This window comes from Abramis brama, assembly GCF_963993115.1.
Source record: "Abramis brama genome assembly, chromosome: 14".
NCBI lineage: Eukaryota > Metazoa > Chordata > Actinopteri > Cypriniformes > Leuciscidae > Abramis > Abramis brama.
In genome coordinates, this window is record NC_139976.1 from 19367543 (window position 1) to 19384362 (window position 16820).

The 16820-nt window shown below is 39.3% G+C and overlaps 1 protein-coding gene across 3 annotated transcripts in view; it reads right to left on the reverse strand.

Annotated features, from left to right (window-relative positions):
* Nucleotides 1-16820, reverse strand: part of rnls (renalase, FAD-dependent amine oxidase) — a 56225-nt gene that overhangs the window by 8814 nt on the left and 30591 nt on the right. For 2 of the 3 annotated variants that reach the window (XM_084135566.1, XM_084135565.1), the window contains exons 5-6: nt 10378-10551; nt 528-703 (exon numbers count right to left, since the gene is read on the reverse strand). In XM_084135566.1, the coding sequence (XP_083991692.1) occupies nt 528-703; nt 10378-10551 (350 nt within the window). Of the gene's footprint in view, nt 1-527; nt 704-8835; nt 9904-9958; nt 10552-16820 lie in introns of those variants that run through there. The other variant, XR_014609028.1, reaches the window with a different exon arrangement.

Below are 16820 nucleotides of genomic sequence, written 5' to 3' on the forward strand. Positions count from 1 at the left end.
GTGTACAATTTTGTCTCTAGTGTCTTTGGACAGCTCTTTGGTCTTGGCCATGTTAGTAGTTGGATTCTTACTGATTGTATGGGGTGGACAGGTGTCTTTATGCAGCTAACGACCTCAAACAGGTGCATCTAATTTAGGATAATAAATGGAGTGGATGTGGACATTTTAAAGGCAGACTAACAGGTCTTTGAGGGTCAGAATTCTAGCTGACAGACAGGTGTTCAAATACTTATTTGCAGCTGTATCATACAAATAAATAGTTAAAAAATCATATATTGTGATTTCTGGATTTTTTTTTTTTGATTATGTCTCTCACAGTGGACATGCACCTTCGATGACAATTTCAGACCCCTCCATGATTTCCAAGTGGGAGAACTTGCAAAATAGCAGGGTGTTCAAATACTTATTTTCCTCACTGTATATATATATATATATATATATATATATATATATATATATATATTTCTGAATGGTAGTGTTTTGAGTTTCTCAGTCAAATTTTCACACACAGATTAATGTCGTCTCACCTGTGAGTATCTCCATTTCTGACACTTGATGCTGTCAGGTTTAGGAAGCTCTGGCATCACCTTTTCCAGCTCTTCCAGGATGATGGGCTGTACCACATTATTTTCCTCCTCCAGGTGCTGGATGCCAAAGGGCACACTGGTGTGGACCACCACAGAAGGTCCGCAGTCCTTTGATGCTGCCAATGATACACAGATAATCATCAGGCTCACATGTGCCTGCTTAAGTCATGAAGTACCTAATTCACAGATCCAACATTGTGTGCTACAGTGAGAGGAGGACTGCGAAAAGTTAAGTAAGGAAATTTCAAATAGAGGAAGAAATGATGGTGAGATAAACAACAAAGACAGCAGCAGAAAAGCTGGAAATGCCACAAACAGTTTATTCTTTATTAAAAAATGTATATATTTTTTTTAATTTATTTTGCATGTCATATAAAACATCAACTGGAGGATGTCTTTGACATAATGTTATGCAAGTTTTAAAGGGACACTGCACCAAAAACAGAACATTCGGTCATCATTCACTCACCCTTATGTCATTCCAATCATCTATGTCTTTCATTCTTCTGTGTAACACCGTGTCCTAACCAGACGTGATGCGATAAGACTCCAGCGACAAATAATTTGTCTGTCCACCCAAGAAGCGACGCGACTGCGAGATGCATCAAAATCAATCAAAACTCTCAGCCAATCAGAACAGCATGTGGGCAGAGTCTCGCGGCAAGTGCACAGCACCATAGAGTAATCTTGACGGCTCTCTCAAGAAAATGGATAAGTAGGCTACATAATCAAATTCACAAATATTACACCATTTAAACATTATTAAAAATACATAGGCTACTGAGTTACTAAAACAATCTTTGTCAAAGAATACACCTGTTTGTTCACAGTTTGAACGTTCTTGTTTCCATTTGTTTAATTTCAAGATCTGAGGTGAATGATCCATTGTTGCTTTTACAGTTACAAAGCTGGGAGCACTAAATGATATTCAAAGACACATTGCATGCTTTTAACATTAAATAAAGCACATAAACAGTACCTGAGATTATCATTGCCACACTTTGTTCCAGCCGCGACGTTGCAGAAAAATAGAAACCGTTTCTAAAATAGAATTGTCGCGTGTCACCGTCGTGGCTGGTTAGGACAAAAACTCTGATTAACATGGAAAAGATACCTTTTATCGCGTGTCGCGGCGTCGCGTGTAGTTAGGACATGGTGTAACACAAAAGAATGAAAGTCAGTGGGAAATAAACAACACTTGATTACATTAACAAAAAACATAGACACACGTTACAATATAGACAATATTACCAAAAGTATTGGGTCACCCTTCCAAATCATTGAATTCAGGTGTTCCAATCACTTCCATGGCCACAGTTGTATAAAATCAAGCACCTAGGCAATGCATGCAGACTGCTTCTACAAACATTTGTGAAAGAATGGGTCATTCTCAGGAGCTCAGTGAATTCAAGCGTGGTACTGTGATAGGTGGTTGCCCCATGTGCAATAAGCAATTAGGAACAACAGCAACTCAGCCACGAACTGGTAGGCCATGTAAAAATCACAGAACGGGTCAGCGCATGCTGAGTCAATAGCTACAGACCTCCAAACTTCGTGTGGCCTTCAGATTAGCTTAAGAACAGTGCGTAGAGAGCTTCATGGAATGGGTTTCCATGGCCGAGCAGCTGCATCCAAGCCTTACATCACCAAGTGCAGTGCAAAGCATCGGATGCAGTGTATAGCATGCCACCACTGGACTCTAGAGCAATGGAGACGTGTTCTCTGGAGTGACGAATCACGCTTCTCTGTCTGACAATCCGATGGACGACTTGGGGTTTGCCGGTTGCCAGGAGAACGGTACTTGCCTGATTGCATTGTGCCAAGTGTAAAGTTTGGTGGAGGGGGGATTATGGTGTGGGGTTGTTTTTCAGGGGTTGGGCTTGGCCCCTTAGTTCCAGTGAAAGGAACTCTTAATGCTTCACCATACCAAGACATTTTGGACAATTTCATCCTCCCAACTTTGTGGCAACAGTTTGGGGATGGACATACCTTCCTGTTCTAACATGACTGCGCACCAGTGCACAAAGCAAGGTCCATGTGGAGGAACTTGACTGGCCTGCACAGAGTCCTAACCTCAACCCGATAGAACACCTTTGGGATGAATTAGAGCGGAAACTGCGAGCCAGGCCTTTTCGTCCAACATCAGTGCCTGACCTCACAAATGTGCTTCTAGAAGAATAGTCAAAAATTCCCATAAACACACTCCAAAACCTTGTGGAAAGCCTTCCCAGAAGAGTTGAAGCTGTTTTAGCTGCAAAGGGTGGACCAACTCCATATTAAACCCTATGGATTAAGAATGGGATGTCATTAAAGTTCATGTGCATGTAAAGGCTGACGTCCCAAAACGTTTGGCAATATAGTGTATCTTTTTCCATTTATACAGGTTTGGAATAACATGAGGATGAGTAGATGATGGCAAAAGTTTCATTTTTGTAAAATGTATCTCTTAAACTAGTCAAGCTAGCTGTTGCATATTCACTGCACATATAACATGACCAACTTTATTTGTTAGTCACAACAAGTTAGTGTGAGTAGTGTTAAGTAACAGTACTTAGCAGCCTTCCCTTCTCCAGACAATGGTTTCCTAGTGATATCATCTATGGGCACACCAAACCCCATGATCTAATGCTTTACGGGCCGAGCTCATCGGCAGAGACATGACCCATGACTGAGAACAGGCCTGATATATCAGCCTTGCACAGTGTAGTCATTTCTCTAATGACACTGTTTTAAAACACATATTTAATATGATTGGAGGAAATCATGCTTTATTAGGCTCCATAAACATGGGCCTGTGTTTGAGCAGCTGGAGTGATTCGGCCCAATGACTCCAAGTAGGATGATGATGCTGAAAGCCATTGTTGATCAATGCTTGAGGAACGAGGGCTGGGTCTGAATAAAACCCAAGAGACTAGCTAAAGCTTAATATTAAAGCCTCTGGCAGATTCACATGGTAACAGATTGAGTTTATGATCACCTGTGAGGAGGAGCTTTATACTTAAGTAAGATCTATTCTGTTCAGTAAAGTTTTATGGACCAACAGAGAACGATGAGCCATTTAAATCATGACCACTGGCATAAATGTGGAAAAAGTCAAGCAAATCACATCCACATGCTATACCCATGCCTGGTCCTTAAATAATATTGGGCTAATAAATAAATCAAGTATGCCTGAAAATAAAGTTGTGGATAAAACCCTTGATGAATAACAAATGATTAAGGTTAGTTTATGACTAATAGCATCCAAACAGGACTTTCCACACTACACTTAACAGTGAATTTAAGTCTTTTTAAACTACAGATAAGGCTAGTTTTTGATGAGGTTCAGAAGACTTCAGACAACAAAATTCCATGGCAATAATTTCCACAGATAGACAAGAAGTTATTAAAACAAAGTCGTTGAATGTTGCATTTGCATAATCAATATGATTATTATCCTCAAAAATATGCAATAAATAACCCAGTTTACAGTTTTCAGTGTGAAATGTTGAAGATTACCCAGGATAAATAACAGTACAAGAGAATAAAGTTTAAGATAAAGTTAAGAATGACCCAGGGTTCAACTTCACATTTTTCAATTGTGAAAAGTCTATAGGAAAAGGCTGGTTTAAGTCAGTACCGCCACAGGTAACAGACTGTGTCAACAGAGGAGGTACATGTGAGGAATCAAGTGCCTCTGTTGGATAAATAACAGAAGAAAATGGATAGATATAAATTCTTGTCCAAAATTCCAGGTCATGAAATACTAGATTGTGCCCTCATAGTTATATACCTGCATGTTTGCACTACCATTCAAAAGTTTAGTGTTGGTTAGATTTTTTTAATGTTTTTGAGAGAAGTTACTTATGCTCACCAAAGCTGCATTTACTTAATCAAAAATACAGTAAAAACAGTAATATTGTGAAACCTAAAACCTAAAATAACTGTTTTCTATTTTAATATATTTAAAATTTTAATTTTAATTTATTACTCTGATGGTAAAGAAGAATTTTCAACAGCCATTACTCCAGTCTTCAGTGTCACATGATGCTTCAGAAATCATGATATGCTGATTTGCTGCTCAAGAAACATTTCTTACTAATATTAATGTTGACAATAGTTGTGCTACTTAATATTTTTGTGGAAACGGAAAGATATGAGGTTAAAAAGAACAGCTTTATTTTAATGTAATTTTTTTGTTAATGTATAAGTTTTTAATGTCAATTTTGATTAATTTAGTGCATCATTTGCTGAATAAAAGTATTTTGAACAAAACTTTTGAACACTTTTTTACAGACTAATTATTTACATTTAATTTAATTACTTGAATAGAATATTGATCATTTTAATATATGTCAATGCCAATTTATTTGTAACTCATTTATTTGTGTTTGACTTACAGTATGTTTACTTAACCCTCTGTTCTTCGGTCATTTTTGACCTAAAAATAATAGTTTTTTTTTTTAAAGAATTTTTTACTTAATCGGAATGGTACGAAACTTGTTAAAGGTTTTGACACTTGCTATGTGAACAACAACAACAACAACAACAACAACAAAACAAATCATGGAGATGATCCATAAAGGTTAAATGGTCCTGAAAAAAATAGTCACACTTGAGCTACTCAAGATAAAAAATGACCGCATTGGAAATGAATGGGAGATGAATTTTATCTAGTGGAAGCTTTTGGTACTGCACTCAAACAAAATCTTACTGAAAGCTCATTTTTAAAGATATCAAGCTCAAATTTGGAACACAACTTGTTTAGATGTATGGCTTTGATTTTCTTGAGGTTTTAGAGTAAAACGTGTTTTTGAAAATATATATTTGATAAAAACAATTGAAAACAGTATTTTTGTGCATTTTTCATGACAATAAATGTAAAATTCTGTAACTTTTTTAAGTTCACTTTTTAAAACTTTTTCCACTTCAGCAATAATTTGCCCAGTGTCGTCTTTAAAAAGAGATCAAACTTAAGTCTGTGCTCTAAAGCATTCAAGATTTACGACAGTTTAAGTTGGAAATTTCATTTTCAGGTCTATGCTCACTAATGAATAAATGGATTATAATAACTACAGCATAAATATAATTTATTTAGTACCATAAAAAATACAAAATATTAAATTAAAAAACGTGAAGACCACCAGAGGGTTAATTAGGCTTTTGATTGTGTTAAAATGGCTTACTAGTTTGTTTGGATAATTTTCTTATTTCTTAAAACCATTTAAATACAAATATGAAAAAAGCAATAAATTAGAGAACACAAACCATGAGAACATGCTGTTTGAGGATGTAGGAAAAGGTTTCAGATATTAGCTGCAATGCTGGCATGGTTCAAGCGAGGGAAAGAGGAAGTCATTTTTTCAGTGGTATTCTCTTGCTTATGTAAGAGTTTACAAGCATTACAAGCTAAACCTAAAGAGATTACCACATAACTTTTTCATTTCATTTCAAATCAGCCAAATTTATGGCAGGATTGATGGAAGGATTAACTTCACAATTATAGAGAATTGTTTTTGTAAAAAGAACAAAGTATCTGAAGAGATAATAAATTATTGTTCTAACCAGTCTAGGTTGACTTTGTCTGACCATTATGAATATCAGAACAGGGCTGAAACACAGAGACATGGTCATTTTCCGTTTGCAGAGCAGTCAGACTATATACGTGTTTGGCACAGTGCCAGGCAGAGAGGAGGGGAAAAGGAGAAGCAGAGGGTGTGTGAGAGAGAGAGAGAGACCTTCCTTTACAAAAAAAGAGTTTGAGTGTTTATTTGTAAGTGTGCATGTGCCAGAATGTGACTGTGCATGAGAGAGAGAGGTCATAAAGCGTGGGTAGAGGGCTGGCATCGTGCCTGCTGGTTGAGTCACTTATTTCTTGGTGGGGGCAGAGCTTGTCACAAAGTTCACAGGGTGAATAGGAAACTGCATGTACTGCCTGACAGAAAATAACTTACATATGAATTAAACATATAGTCATTTTTTTCCTCATTAACCCTTTAAGCCCTGAAGGCATTTTTAGAGTTGTTTTTTTCAAAGCGACATACACAAAAGTAAAGACTCATAACTCCAAATCTATAGCAAGCAAGTCCAAATGTATCGTTTGATAGAAAACCATACATTTTTAGGGGAAAAAATAATTACATTCTCATGCTGATAAAAGACAACAACAAAAAATGTGTGCTCTAGTGAAATTTTACATATATTTCTTATTTTGATATGCAATTACTCAGGAAGGAAATAAGGTATAGGAGGACGAGCTGCATCTGGATCAAATTTTGTGGAGATAGCATAAAGTAATCAAAAGTTACAGCATTTGGAACCAAGGTAGCTTTTTTGTTTAGCCCTTGACACCCGGAAGGCATTTTTAAAATTGTTGTTCCTCCGTGAGGAATATCTCGTGATCAACGCAATGGATTATGTTGATTTTGGACTCGGGAGAATCGGGAGCATCCACTGTAAGGAATGATTTTTTGTAATGCGATTTTCTGTGCATGTTTCATGAAGTTACAAGCGTAAACGCCACATGAAAGCTACATTTGATTTTACATAGCTAAATGTGCACCTATGGAGTTTTATGTGTTATAACTCCATGAGAGTATATCTTCAGATCTAAATGACAGATTATGGTGAGTTTGGGCTCTTTTTAATCGTGATCTGCAGTAAATAATGATGTGCCACTTTCCACGATCGGAGCATGTTTCATGAAGTTATGAGCGAAAACAACATAAATGCTGCATCCGTATATTATTTACATGGGGTGGCTTCACGTACAAAAACCCGTTCAAGTTTAGTCAAAGCCCAAAACATTTATGCTTGTATTCTACTCTGTGATACCTTTCTAATGAAATATGACACATGACTATCTGAGCTGTATGATGTTTTTTACATATTACACGCATAGTATAAAAAAGTATTTAATAAATTATGAAAACTCTTTTTATATATCAGCAAATAACTAAATTGGCTAAATGCATCGTAAAGTTCAGACTCTAAGCTTTCAAATGACACTTTTTGTGTTGATCAAGGCAGTTATTTTGAAATATATTATTATAAATTTTTCCGTAGCTAGGTGGCGCCTGCCGGCAGAACACTCCATTTTAGAGGGACTATTCGATCAAAGTGGTTAGATGCATTAAAAAGCTGAGCATTAAAAAGTTTCTAAGCTTGTGATACATGATTTTGTGATACATATTTTGTGTTATTCCATTCAGTGGTTGCTTAGTAATTTGAGAGCATCAGTCAAACACTAATAACTTCATCTTGATAACCCCTTCGCGTGTGGAATAAATGAATCATGCAGAGTCTGACTGCAACCAAATCATCTCTACAATTAGTGAAGTGTGTAACTTTTCATGCTAAAATACTCCCTGACACAACAACACTGGCTCAAGAAATTCACTCACCTTCATGACATTCTAAACGTGTATGACATTTTTTCTTATGCTGAACACGAACAAAGAAATGTTGTAGGATAAAAATTCTATTCATTTGGCTTTATTGAATTGGGACTTTTTAAATGCTTCAAAAAGGATGTAAAAGCACCATAAAGATATCATAAAAGTAGATAATACGGTTAGCCCTAGTTGTTCTTGAGAGTTCATAAGAGAAGTAGTGATATTTGATTCATCATATTTGATATTATTCAACAAATCTGTTGGGTCAAATCTTTTCAATGAATACAACTCACAAAACCAACTTGAAAAATTCTTTCCCAAATCTGACTGATCTGGTTCTCGAGTACAACTCAATGATTTACAGCAGCTCACTAGAGGGAAGGATCTTTACTGAGTTACTTTGGTCTATTCTTCACAAAAAGCTATATGATTTTAGAAGACTCTGAATATAGCAAGTTGTTTGGACCACTTTTACGATACCTTTATGGTGCTTTAGCATCCTTTTCGAAGCTTGAAAGCCTCATTAGCCATGGGTACTAAATTCAATGAAAAGAGAAACTGGCAAATTTCTCTTTTTGTCTTCCACAGACGAAAGAAAGTCAAACTTGTTTGGAGCAACATGAGGGTGAGTAAAAATAACAGAATTTTCATTATTGATTGGACTATACCTACAATTTCCTCCCTTAATTACATACATAATGTTTTAATTAGATAATTAATCACATCCAGAGAACATTAACATCCATAACGCCCACATCCAGACACATTAGTATTAACTTCAGTGATTCCAATCCCATCTGACCCAGTACAACCCATCTGACCCAAACTTCCTTTAGAAAATTAATCCTGTCTGAATAGTCTTTTTTTTTTTTTTTGCATTCTGGTAGCAAGTTTCATACTTCATATGTAATCAAATTCATATCAATTATGAACCAGTTCTGTTTTTGGGAAACCATCATCTAGCCCTGATCTACCTCATTCCACATTTACTGAACGGCATAAATGGGTTTCTCGCCAGACGCTCAGGAACACAGTAATAGCTTATCATTAGCGGCCTGCCAAAAAGTTTTCAAAGAGAGCTTGGGGTGCTCTGTGAGATCAGACTCAGACCTACTTTACTGGAACTACAAGCAAAACACATTACAGAAATGAAAAGGAAGATTAAAGCATGGTCGTGTGAAAGCTGAGGAGGCTGGAAGGAGTGTGCCGGGCTAAAAGAACAGCACAGCAGAATGCAAAATTTAACAGCTCCCCTAATTATGATGTTGCCCTCGGAAACACTGGAGTGGATGAAAGGTGACAGGTGTAGAGGCTGTTTTCACAAGACTATTTCCACTGGGCTACTGCAGATACACCGTCATGGACTTACAGGCTTTGTGAGGAAAAACTCACAAACACAGGAACAAACACAAATCACATACAAAATTCTTCACAAATAAAAAAGCTTTTTTTAGTCATGCATTCACAAAAATCATAAACAACAAGACACGCACACACCCACATATCTAGAATACACATGAGCTCTGTTCCCAAACCTAGTGAGCTGCCTCACTGTTTGCTGTCCACATAGACTTAATAAAACAAAAAACAAAACCAACTAATAAAATGAAATGCTTTAAAACGGTCTAACACAAATGACACACAAACAGTGACAAAACTGAGTTTTTCGTTCCATTTCGCCTCTGGCTCTTCATCTGTTGACTTTCTAGCAGCTCCCTGTTTTAATTACTTAAATGTGTGATATGACAAAAATCCTTACCAGGATATAAATCTCTGTTATTGCCTTTGTTACAGCACTTTTATATGTGCTAGACAAAATTATAAATACAATATAGCTATTTATCTAAAATCTATATCATCGTTTTATATTGTAATATCACCAGGCTCTAAATCTTGCTCTATAGTAAAGCACTAAGGCATAATAGACATAACAGTATGACTTTCTGTAAAGCTGCTTTAAAAACAGTGTGTATGGTGAAAAGCGCTGTTAAATTTGACTAGTGAATTTGACTTGCTAATAAATTTGACTAGACTTGATACGTTTTCAAGGCAGACAAACTTAGTGCTGTAATTTAAAGAAAAGGCAGAAAAGGACAGACACTGACAGGAACAGGGTGGAATAGGGACAGGGTATTAGAAATGTCTTTAGGGCTGTCAACCAAAAAATGAAAATAAAAACAGTGTCATTTTTGACACTGTCTGAAACTGATTATGACCATGACCATGTGTAAAAGTCAATGGGCATCAGTTTGGATTTGAAAAAATAAATCGGATTTAAAAACCAAATCAGATTTGTGTGCAGTGTGAACAAAGATCTTGAAACACAGTGAGAGAAAGAAACAGAAAATGCAGAGAAACAGAACGAAACGTCAGAGCGGGAGTTGGAGATGAGAGGAGGAAAATATGAAGGCACTGACCTAAATTGCGCTTTTTATCATCTATGGCAATGAAGCGAATGCAGGGATTATTGGAGACGTACTTGGCCGCCCAAGGGACGTCGATTCGTGTGTCGGCTTTGTAGAAGAGTCCAAGTGCGTAGCGGGAAGAGTAGCTGACAGCCTCCAGCTTCTTCCTCTGATTCTCCCCCATCACTGCACAGACACACACAAACACAACAGCACAGGATGAAGCCTCTGGGCCTCCGTTAGTTCATCTCTCTGTTCACTTCAGACAGACGCCAGAGTTGGTGCCTGTGAAGAACGGGCCTATAGCATTCATAACGCAGAGATCAAATGAGGAAACACTGTGCCGTCAACTCACAGAGCTTCTACAGCACCAAGTCTGATAACACACATGGGTTAGTGTGATTTGAGTGTGTGGTTGATGTGTAGTGCCGATAAAACACAACCAACTAGCCCCTTTTTGCAGCTGAGATGAGCCGTGCAGAGGTTGAAATGGACAGTGAGTGACACTTTAATGAGAACGCGGTGCATGGACTGATTCGCTTGTGCATGTGGGGCTCTTTTTTTTTGTTGTTGAAAAATGCTGTCCTTGTTTCCTGTCTGGAACATCTGTTATTTATTGGAAACAAGCAGTCACACTAAGGCCTGCTTTAGTTATTTAGGGCCCACAGGTACTGAGTGTAGTGGAGGTCAAAGGTCAGCCCTTGTGGAATCAAATGCATATTTCTACTCAAAGACACCCCTGTTTCCAGTAAGGAAGAAAGCATTTCACGGACAACCGACAGATAGACTTGATCAACATTAGTCTATCTGAGCAGTATCTTCCCCTCCTGAAGCAACAAACAGATGTTTGGTGAAAAGTGATGAACAGAATGCTAACTCATCATTTTCCCTTTGCACATGTGTAATTCAGTTCCAAAGGGCAGTGTCAGTGTCAACAAGCTCGGGCACCCCTCTGTGGCCCCAGTAAATCCATATACCGTTTAAAGACCTCATGAAATCAGTTTCCTTTCCTGTGTTGATGTAATTCCAATTGAAACAGGAAATTTAGGTGGGACTTATCGAATGGCCTGTCCTTTATAAAAAAGCAAAGAAAAAAAAGGCATAAGTCAGAATTTTTTTATTCTTCTTTTAAAATTGTTCAAAAAGCCTATTATTTTACATATATTTAATTATGAAATATATTTAATTAACATTACATTAAGATTCATTATTATTAATATTAATTTGTTGCACAGTTGTAACCTGTATGATTTTGTTGATTCTGTCTGTATCACTGAAAGAATACAGATGCAAGAACCGAAAAATGAAACAAACGTAATTTGATTCCAGTATTTTTTCCACTGTGTAAACAGTTCTTAATTCAGATAAAATCTGTGCAGATGAGTCAGCAATTTTTTGCTCTGTTTTCCGAGAAGAAAAAGGCTGTTCATTTCAAATGTGTATATCTGCTAAAAGTGTATTCTGTCACTTATAGCTGTAATAAGCATATAGACAATAAATGTACAGTAGAATATAGATGATCTCAAAGTTCCCTCTCAGTCAGTCATCTTTACATAACATCACATGAAAAACTAAGGGGAAGTACATTGTATTTAGCATTTAAGGTAAAGATGATGACATCAGAATAATGATTCGTTTAAGCAAAGATTTTATCAAGAGGTTCCTGTCAGTCCTGTTTTCGAGTCAGATTACTGACAATCTCACCCATGTCTTTAATGGCTCTTGGAGCCACTGTCCCATTCTTTGAATAGTTATGATGATTGGATTAGGACTGGTGACACTCCAGAGTCTGGGGCGGGTTTAAGCATGCTTTGTTTAAGGTCGTCAGCCAGGTGCTTTGTTGGCATTTCTAAGCTCTGCCTCCTAAAATCTATATAAACTATAATGTACACTACCTTCGTTAGACTTGATGACTGCAGCACGAAACAGAACAGGAACGTTCTCAATAAAAAAAAAAAATCCCATAATTTACTCAACCTGAAGCCATCCTAGGTGTATATGACTTACTTATTTCAGCCAAACACAATCTGAGTTATATTAAAAAATGTCCTGGCTCTTTCAAACTATAATGTGAGTGAATTGTACCATAAATTTTGAAGCCCAGAAAAAAAATGCTTCCATCCATCATAAAAGGGATCCAAGGAGCCATTCACTTCCTCTACTTCGGGACGCTACGCCTCCCTGGTTGGGCCCCAGCGATCCACCTCACTGCCCCTTAGGCCTGTCACGATTATGAAATTTGGGTGACGATTAATTGTCTAAAAAATAATTGCGGTTATGCCGATTAATTGCCAGTACAAGATCAAATCAGTACAAGATCCTCCCCATGTGCCGTAGGCCTATAAAAGAGCGCAATAATCGTGGTTGTCTAAAACAATCGCGGTTAGATCAAATAATCGCGATCAGACGGTTATTTAATTATCGCGACAGGCCTACTGCCCCTCCACGGTTGCGTCTGTGGTTAAGCTGGTGCCGCTTGCACAGTGTCTGGAGGCCTGGCTAGCGCTTCCTAGCCCATCTCGTTGGCTCATCCAGACAATCAGACTAGGCTGTGCAATTCAGTTCACCTGGCGTCCCCCCAGGTTCAGAAGAATTTGTTTACCTCAGTGGCAGACAAGCATGCTCCTGTCCTGCTTACGGAGATGCAGTCCTGCTAGCAAAGGACGCAATAGAGCCGGTCCCTCCAGCCGAGATAGGTCAGGGTTTTACAAACCATACTTCATTGTACCCAAAAAAGGTGGTGGGTTATGGTCGATCTTGGATCTGCGTGTCTTGAATCAGGCCCTTCACAAGCTTCCTATTCAAGATGCTAACGCAGAAGTGCATCCTCATGTGTTCGCCCCCAAGATTGAGCGATCGACTTGAAGGACGCGTACTTTCATGTCTTGACTTTACCCCGACAGGCGCTTTGCTTCTAAGGTTGGGCATATCAATACAAGATCCTCCCCTTTTGGCTGTCCCTCATCTTCACAAAAGTCGCGGAGGCTCTCCTTGGCCCGCTAAGGGAAGTGGGCGTTCGCATTCTCAACTATCTTGACTCTGGCTCACTCTAGCTCAGCTCACTTTCCCTCTGAAAGCTTAAGTACGATTGGCTCACTGATCCCATAGGAGGAGAGGCCATCCTCAGAGGTTAAAAGCCTCCACACAAGTTCCTCCTCTCTCTCTTCCTGCTTCTGCTGGTCGCTGTGCGTGTGTGGGACCGGAAACTCGGTCCTACCACGCGGTCGTACCAACACATCAAGCCATGTGCAACTTCCTCGACCATGACGGAGTTGAACTAAAAATGCAAGTTCATCATATCTTCTTCATTCAATGCAGTAGAAATCGATTGCAACTTCAACTCCATCGACTCACGGAACTTTATGAAACTGCTTCAACGGCAATGCAAGTATTGTACAATTAACTGACTAAACAGAGGTTTAGTAATAAGCTGTGAAGCCTTCTACCAGGCTTTGAAAATAAAAAGCTGATGGTTCTTTTCATAGTTGAATTAATCTTTTCCATAGCTTCATTCCCTGTTTCCGTTTCCGGTTTCATTCTGTCGCTTAACATTTTACCCATGTATTATAATTGTGTGTATGTGTTTTGTTTAGATTAGTTGTGTTAATGATTTAGTTAATAAAACTTGTGCACAATACATATTTAGTTCTGATTCTCTGTTTTAGGCAGTCAATTTAACGATTTCTGGTCTTGTTACATACTCGAAGCGCTGTACATGTTAAGACAGAATTATTTTTCTGTTGCTATGAAAAATACCCTTTTCTTAGAATTAATGGGACAAACGGATTAATTGATTGTAATATTAAGTTAGCTACATCAAGTTAATCAGATGAACTGATCCAAATATAAACAATTAATATTTCCTCTTTGAGCTAATTTGTTACATGGAATGGCGCAGAGGCAAACATCGGGTGACCAACACACCATTCTGTCGTCGCACTTTCAGTCCTTGCTTTTCTACAGGCCAGAGTGCCCCTAGAACAAGTGTACATGCACGTTGTTGTTACAACAGATGCCTCCAGAATGGTCTGGGGCGCTGTAGGCAATGAGTGAACAGCTTCAGGATCCTGAACAGGACCTCGACTGCAGTGGCACATCAATTGCCTCGAGTTGCTAGCAGTACTTATGGCCCTACACCAAATTCGACTGTTATTGCAGGACAATTGCTAGATTTTGTATTCCCTGACCGAGGGGACCCTCGGCTCGAAAACACTGGCACACAGCTAGCCCCAGTGAGCCGCAAGGGGAGGTTGGGGAGGAGCTTCTGATGGTTGTGCCTTACTGGTCACCCGGACCTGGTTCTCTTACCTGACGCTCCTTGTTACGGCCCCTCCCTGGCGGATTCCACTGAGGAAGGACCTGCTTTTCAGGGACGGGGCTCCCTATGGCACCCGTGGCCAGAGCTCTGGAAACTCCATGGGTGGTATCTGGATGGGACGAGGAGGACTTAAGTGATCTACCACCAGCAGTTGACACAATGACTCATGCCAGAGTCCCCTCTACGAGGCAAGCTTATTCCTTGAAGTGGAGTTTGTTCGTTGATTGGTGTTCTTCCCGTCAGGCAGAACCCCATAAAAGCCCGATCAGCGCCGTGCTTTCTTTCCTGCAAGAAGAATTGGAGCAAAGGCCATCTCCCTTCACCTTAAAAGTGTATGTTGATGCTATTACGACGCAGTAGTAAGTCTGTGGAAAAACAGGGATAGAGGAGACTGAATCCTCATCGACCATGCCTCATCCCCTCTTGGGACCTCTCTGTGGTATTAACAGCCCTACAGAGAGGGCCCTTTGGAAGCTCTGAGCAACTCTTTGTTTGCTTTGGAGGTTTTGGAGGAAAAGGCTGTCTCCAAACAGAGGTTGGCCCACTGGATAGTGGTTGCCATCGTCTTGACATTTCAGTCCCAAGGCGAGCCATGCCCCCTTGGGCTGAGGGCTCTCTCCACTCGGAGTGTTGGCGCAAAGCACCTCTCTGGCAGACATCTGCAGAGCTGAGGTCTGGGCAACTCTAACACATTCGCGAGATTCTACAATCTAAGGGAGAAGCTGGCTTCTGCCCTGAGGTTTAGTCCATATGTGTATTTCCATGTTACCTTCCTACAGGCAGGATGTGGTCTCTGTTGCGTCCCTCTCCATCTGGATTCGGCACGCTTTCCCAGTGTTATCCAACCAGTCATGGCTGTATAGGGTAAACCGAAAGGAACAGCAGCTATCGACCTTCCCCTTGGAAAATGATGTCCTTCCGTCCCACCAGGTACGCAGGTCTATGAGGCTTACACGGGGCACTGGAAAGGGTCAGCGATTGTGGCGCTTTCCACAGGGATCCCAATGCATCAGTCAGTTCTGACGCAACGTCGAACGTGACTGACTGATAGGGAACATCTTAGTTACTAATGTAACCCCCCTTCCCTAAAGGACGGAATGAAGATGTTACGTCCTGCCTGCCACAACCGCTGTACCACAGCTGAATGGTCGGGACCCCCGTTTTGGCTCCTCAGCGCAAACTTGAATGAGTGAGCTTGCCATGCAAATCTCACTCACCAATGTATATTGGCTTGTTTTGTTACCACTCAAAGGTGATTGGGCTCTCAGGCGAGATCCCAATGCTTCAGTCAGTTCTGACGTAATGTCTTATTTCCCTCCTTCAGGAAACAGACGTTTTTAAAGTTGACCTATTATGCCCAGTATCAAAGTCTTGATTTTGTTTTTTGAGGGTCTACTAGAAAAGGTTTTCATGCTTCATATTTCAAAAAAATTATATTTTTCACATATTGATGCAGCACCTCTCTTCCCAGTCTGTCATTAACTTTCTGTTTAGTTCTGGTCTCTATGGGCCTGTTTACACCTGGTCACTTCATGCGTTTTTACTGATCAGATTGCTATCTGATCAAATAACCAGATGCATTTAGGAATTATTTAAATAAGGAAAATTGTGATGTACATTCCCGGAAGAAAACTCAAGGCTACAAGCAAGGCATTTCAAGGAGTTCAAAAACAGTGCTAACTGATATAGAGAATTACTCCTTTTGGAGTGGAATTTGTGCAGAACTTTTTCAAGCACAAACAGCAACATTACACACTGAAGAAAGTTGAAAATGTAAAAAAGCATAATAGGACCCCTTTAAAAGATTTAAAAAACACATCCAATCCCAAAGTTAAAATGGAACTGGCACCTGGCTCGCCGAATGACAGTGAACCACTGCTGTAATTTTGTTGTCACAAGAAACGCTTCACCAACTGTAAGTTTGATTAGAAAGTAACCAACTGACAATGATGGAATACGACAATAGATGTTAAGCAGTCACATGACTGTCCCCGGACATGTCCTTTTTATCACTGTTTGTGTCATTGCGGAACATCTGGGGAAGATTAGGAGCATGTAAATGTGCCCCTTGGTACAGAGACAATCTTCTACAGCATCTGAGCGTGGAAAGCCAAGGATAATGCAAACCCTGTCAGCT